At 43.4% G+C, this 6,000-nt stretch overlaps 1 protein-coding gene across 1 annotated transcript in view; it reads right to left on the bottom strand.

The window, feature by feature from the left end:
* The window catches only part of MYO5A (myosin VA (heavy chain 12, myoxin)), a gene marked incomplete at its 5' end in the record, with an annotated part of 44,572 nt that overhangs the window by 20,829 nt on the left and 17,743 nt on the right, over positions 1-6,000 (bottom strand). The window contains 5 exons of the mRNA XM_010157064.1: positions 754-807; positions 1,591-1,734; positions 3,645-3,758; positions 4,480-4,628; positions 5,352-5,445. Of these exons, the coding sequence (XP_010155366.1) occupies positions 754-807; positions 1,591-1,734; positions 3,645-3,758; positions 4,480-4,628; positions 5,352-5,445 (555 nt within the window). The remainder of the gene's footprint in view (positions 1-753; positions 808-1,590; positions 1,735-3,644; positions 3,759-4,479; positions 4,629-5,351; positions 5,446-6,000) is intronic.

Below are 6,000 nucleotides of genomic sequence, written 5' to 3' on the forward strand. Positions count from 1 at the left end.
CAAGTTCACAACAACAACTGGTCAGCAGGCTAAGAAGATTCTGCATCATTCACTGGTATTAGGAAATATTTTTACTTGTAGTGGTCTAAGATAGGCGTTAATTCCAGTACCTGAAGGGGCTACAGGAAAGCTGGGGGGGACTTTTTACAAGGGCCTGTAGTGACAGGACAAGGGGGAATGGGGTTAAACTGAAAGTGGGGCGATTTAGATTAGATATCAGGAAGAAGTTCTTCACAGAGAGGGGGGGGAGGCATTGGAACAGGTTGCCCAGGGAAGCTGTGGATGCCCCATCCCTGGAAGTGTCCAAGGCCAGGCTGGATGAGGCTTGGAGCAACCTGGTCTAGTGCAAGGTGTCCCTGCCCATGGCAGGGGGGTTGGAACTGGATGATCTTTAAGGTCCCTTCCAACCCAAATAATTGTATGATTCTATGATTAATTTAAATAATGTGTTTGGAAAAGAGGGCTACATTTATCACTGCGTTTTTGCTCAACTTAGCTTGCAAGCTATACTACGTGTTTCAACAGAGAACTCACCCTGTTTTACAGGATCTTTTTGTTCTGCGGCCCCAGCCACACACCCTACACCTCAAAAAGGACAATCCTACAATAAAATGATTGCCGGGGAATATTTGTTCTAGTTTCTCCAGCTAATATTCTGAAACAGGAGGGCTGATGTAATTTTCTAAGCCTGCGCATACAACTGGTGGCCATATTCTCACCAGAAAACAACAGAAACCTCCTTTTTAGAATTACCTTGAGCGACTCATACTCCAACTCTGCACCTCTTATTGGAGGCCTTTCATCCTCCTGTGAAAGAAAACAGACAAGTGTGAAAAATAAAAATCTGATCTTCCCATTTTTTAATTTAGCTGAGGCAAGAAAAGGAAAGGGAGCTAAACTTATTTTCCCCTAAAACCAGAAATAACGCATTCTGCTACTGCTGACTGCTCTAGTTTGAATATTGGCATCATCTCCTTTCATTTACTTACGAATTTATGATATGTAACTGGTTAGTACAAATAAAATCATGTACAAATCACACCACTGTCACTGGTAACGAAACAGAGCAGGATGAATGCCAGGATGCTCAAGAAATTCACTGGTGGGAAGGTAATAAGAAACGATTGCCAAAACTGGCTTTGTATTTTTTAAGTACTTAAGGAAACCAAATCAGAGGAGACTTTCAAATAAAATCTGCTAAACATGCCTAATCCCAGTGCTTTGGCTCCGCATCCTGGTCCAAACATTTCCTATTCTGCCTAAAGTGAACAATTACTCATTCTCCCCATTGTTTAAGTACATTTTCTATATTGCTATTCCTTAATAAAACCAGCCTTTTGATTATTTTTTTTTTAAAGCAAAGTCCCAAGCACTTTTTGTGCCTGTTAACTTCCATCAGAGGATCTCAAGGACCTTGAAAAACTAAATAAGCAGTCCCTAGTACTAAGCACCAGGCATAAACCTTATTAAATAAAGCAAGTACTAGAGGAAGAAAAAGATGTAGTAAAAGCCAGCCAGCATTCACACAGCCACTGTTTCACAAGAAAGGATGCTCTGCTGTCAGCATCTGTTCAGCTAGAAGGAGTCCACCTTAGCTTTAGCACGGAGAGCCTGTTCTTCCTTCCTGTCCAGCTCATCCTGCAGGGATTGCTTTTCTTGCTCCAGCTCTGTAACCCGTTTCTGCAGCTTGAGGAAAAGAGACATATCCAGCGGTGCCTTTTTCTCACTCGGTTCCTGCTTTAGAAAGAGCAGAGGGAAGTCAAGAAGCATTCCCCTTCCACATCTCAAGGAAGCACTACAGTGAGTAAAGACAGTAAAAACAGGCCGGGCAGAGAGAGGAACACACAGAAACGTTACTTGATCCCGAGAGTTGACTATTGGCATCTAAAATACTTCATCAGCTATCAAATGCTATTTTAGAAAAGATCTACTGGTATACAACGTATCTAAGCCTAAAGCCTAGCAAAAGAAAGCACTAGAGACTACCTAGCAGAGAGTAGGTCTGTAATTACGCATACCTTTTATTCTTACTTGTTTGGAGGGGGAAAGGAGAAAAAAAAGTCCGTGGTTAGACTCACCTGGAAACAACTTCAATTTCTTCAGCTACAGAGAAATCTCTCTGCTGATTGTACGTGTACAGGGTACCTGGGGGCTCTGACATAAGCAGGTACCAGAAGCTATATTTTATGCCTTTTTCCTTGAATTATTCTAATTACGCAGCCTGTTCTGGGCCTAACACACTAGCTTTCTCTCTGTTTTCTGGGCAAGGACCAGCGTTTGTCATCTGCATCAGAAACTGTCCATCAGCCATGCTGTACTTTATGCAGCAAGAAGATCAAAGCCTCTGCTGCGAAGTGCGCCATAAAACTTTGAAGCCTAGAAAGGGTACTAAAAAATTAATATTAATGACTGCAGCAGACAAGCAAGTACAGCCATTTCCACTTCATCTCCTTTTACTGTTGAGAAGAAGAGTCATAAAGCACACCAACAGCTCAGGAAAAAGAAAACAGACTTTGAGTTTTCTGGCTTTACTGGTTCATATTGAGACGGACCCTGGTTTCTGATGTGGTTTTGTATCATTATTCTAAACTGCTCATCTAGAGTCAAACTGGAGTTTGGCATCTTATGGGGTTAAACAAACATAGATCTAATCTCAGTGCTGTAACCCTCGTGGGAGTTAATCTTTTTCATTTCTATTCTAAAAACCAAAACTGGCTCTTCAGTAAGTTTATTAGCCAAAGGAAAAGATGGCATTTGGCTTGCATGTGAAACCCAATCACATGTACTTCCACTGTCCTTTTCCTCATTATCCAAGGAAGGTAGGAGCATCTTTCCAAAACAACCATGCTTGGTGAAAAATATAAGTGGGAAGGCAAATCATAAAAGATTCCACACAGAATACGTCAGCATTGATGTGTCAGGGTATTTGCACCCGTGGTAGAAAATCATTTACACGGAGGCTTTCCCAAACAGTAACGACAGCCTGTGAAAAGCAACTGTGGGGGTAATAAACCTAGACAGAGGGCAAATGGAGCGAGCTGTGCGATGGCTCACAACTCAGAGGATCTCCAGAATGCACAGAACAAGCTTTGCATCTCCAAACTGCCAGGGAGAGTCGGCCCACCAAGCTGACGGCTCTCTGCTGTGGTAGCAGTCCCGCTAATTTGGGAGGAGCCACAAATTATTCATTATTATTATTCATTAGCTGAATCAAAAGAGTCATCTTTCTGAAAATGGTTATGTATTCTGGGATTTGTATCCCTGCTTACGCAAAGGGATAGTGCATTCTCGGAGTTTTATTCGTCTCTGTGAAAGAGAGGAAAAATGAATCAACAGGAGGTTCTCACCCCCAACAGGGAACTCATTCCATGCAGCTACTAAGAATGTGGCTAGCCACCCTGGCATTTTTAATCCTTGAATATACAGTATACAGACTCCTCAGGAAGTCTCACTGGTCTTCTCAAGTCCCACTTTATGCTGAAAGAGGGACTGTGCTTACAAACACTGGCAACCAAATGTTTTAGCGATGCAGATCAATTGGACGGCCAAGCATCTAGTCATGTTCACATGCACGTACCAAAAAAGGGACAGGAGTAAGTTCAACCACTGACCAGTGAAAAGCTGTGAGTGTTCTTTAACATTACCTCCATCCTCACCGGTAAGTCTTCTGCTTCTGTGATCTCAGAGCTGAAGGTATATTCAGATTCATTGCTACTGTGAGTTGAATCCGTCCTTTTGTGCCCAGGCTTAGGGATGTTCTGGAGTGCAAACGAAACACATCAACACCACTACATGGTTTTCCTTGTGACTGTCTCCTCACAACCTCTAATTCAGCTTGCAATATTTGGTATTATTTCACAGCTATCAAAATTTATAAGAAAAGAGTTTTGATTCTGGTCCCTCCTCCCACCTAAAGCCTATGAGATGTAGTCCACAATCAAATCTGTGGGGAGAGGTCAGACCCCACACCATCAAAAGTATGGCTGCACCAGGTGAATCAAGCAACAGCCCAGCATTTGGTGGGAAAGAAAACCTCGGTTTGCAGGAAGCATAGGCAGCAATTCTCTATCTTCCCAGACATCGTACTGAGGAATATTTTTTTTTTTCCTGCCACATAAAATATTCCTAGAGCTATTTCAAATGTGACACCAGATGGATGTGCTACAAACGACCCCAGCACGTGTGAGTAACTTCAGGGCAAAACAAGGAGGGGGTGGCACGTGCAATACCACTCGCAAAGTCAAAACTAAAACCAAAAGCAACCACAAATTTTCAATGTATTTGCTTTGGCTGAGCTAATCTAACGAATTGATATTTAAAAGGATAAGTTCCCTCCTCAAGTACAGGTCACCGCCACACAGCTGACAGCAGAATCAGATACTAACTTATAACACTAGACTGTGTCTGAACACATTTGTGAACAGCTTTTGATTAGCCACCCTGAACATGTTTGTGAACAGCTTTTGATTAGCCACTTACCACCATTAAGTTCATTTCATCCTTGAGATCGTCATACCGCTCCTCTAAACGGCTGAACTCATTCAGCAGGTTCTGGTACCGTAACCGTTCATCATTCAGATCGAGCTCTAGCTGTTTCGTTTCCTCTACCAACTTCTTTTCCATCGTCTCTGCCACGGAGAACAGGAACCCGAAGTGAGAACCCCAGTTCCACCTACCATGCAGCACACCCACCCTGGAGGCACAGGCACGTGCCCGCACCAGGCATGCAAGGCATGCAGGTAAAGAGCCTGCTGTTTGAAGCTCGCGCGTGGTATTGGCGCTTCTGTCAGCAAACACTAGGTCAAGTATCCGAAGCACCAAAGCATTACTGTGGCCACGACGGAAGGGTTCACTCCGTAAAGTTAGTTACTCTGCAAATACCTTGCACTAGTAATTCCAGGAGCAAGGAAGACGGGGCACTAGCCCAGTGCTGCGTTATGGAAAAGTGAGATGCTTTACGCCTCAAGCACACTGACCCTCCTCACGGCAGCTGCCTCCCTCACAGCCTTCCCCGCTGGAGTTACGCTCTGCTGAGTTACGCTCTGCTGGCTGCTGTCTACACAGCCACAGCAGCAGAAGAGCCGCACTCAGTTAGCTGTATTAACTATCAGAGCCTCGTTTTCACAAGTAAAGCGCTTTCTACCAGTCACCCTCACCAAAAAGGCCTGAAACCCTTAGGACTTCATGGAAATTCAAGCAGTAAATAATTCTGATGCATGTGAGTTCTTAAAGAAGTGGAACCATTAAACTAAAAATGCAAACAAAGGCACGTCAGCCTGCTGTGTGCAGCAGACTGTTGCTTTACAAAGTAACATGAAGTAGAAAACCTGAGTGAAGAGCAGAGAGCCCACCTGTGATTTCCCTCGCCTGGTCATGGATGCGGCGGTTTAGCTCCTCCTTTTCTGTTTTCAGTGATGTGTTCTGCTCTTTCAGCTCTGACACCAGCTACAGACACAGTAAAATACTTGACTCAGAGTGCAGCTGGACTTTCATCAGTAGCCCTAACAGCAATTACATCCTTGTTTTAAGAGTTCAAAAACTTCAACTTTTCCTCAGAGAATGAAATCAGTGAACTGTTACATCTTTAGTTCCCAAGTTACATCTTAAACATGTCCCACTGCAGATTCCCCTGTATGTTCTGCACTGATCAGATGTCAAAACTGCCTTGAACCACTCCACTATGCCGTAACATTTTTCCGTAGAGTCCCAGACATGTCATTTATTCCTTAAAATAGAAATATTCATAAAATAGGAACAAGTTTGGTAGTTCTGCTGTATATTCCATTGCATTGGGTAACATCATAATCAAGCATCCTGCCTCTGCCCCGAGCTGCGCCACTTCAACCGTGCCCAGGTTTGCCAGCTACTCATGTGTCTCTGATCATGGTTACTATGCATTCCTTTTGCTTAATTAATTATTAATACAATTAATTTTCCCTTCTGTTTATCTGATCTTGAAACGTGTCACTGCAGCATCACATAACAACAGAATGGCTCTTC

The sequence above is a fragment of the Eurypyga helias genome, unplaced genomic scaffold (assembly GCF_000690775.1).
Source record: "Eurypyga helias isolate BGI_N326 unplaced genomic scaffold, ASM69077v1 scaffold15338, whole genome shotgun sequence".
NCBI classification, from domain to species: domain Eukaryota; kingdom Metazoa; phylum Chordata; class Aves; order Eurypygiformes; family Eurypygidae; genus Eurypyga; species Eurypyga helias.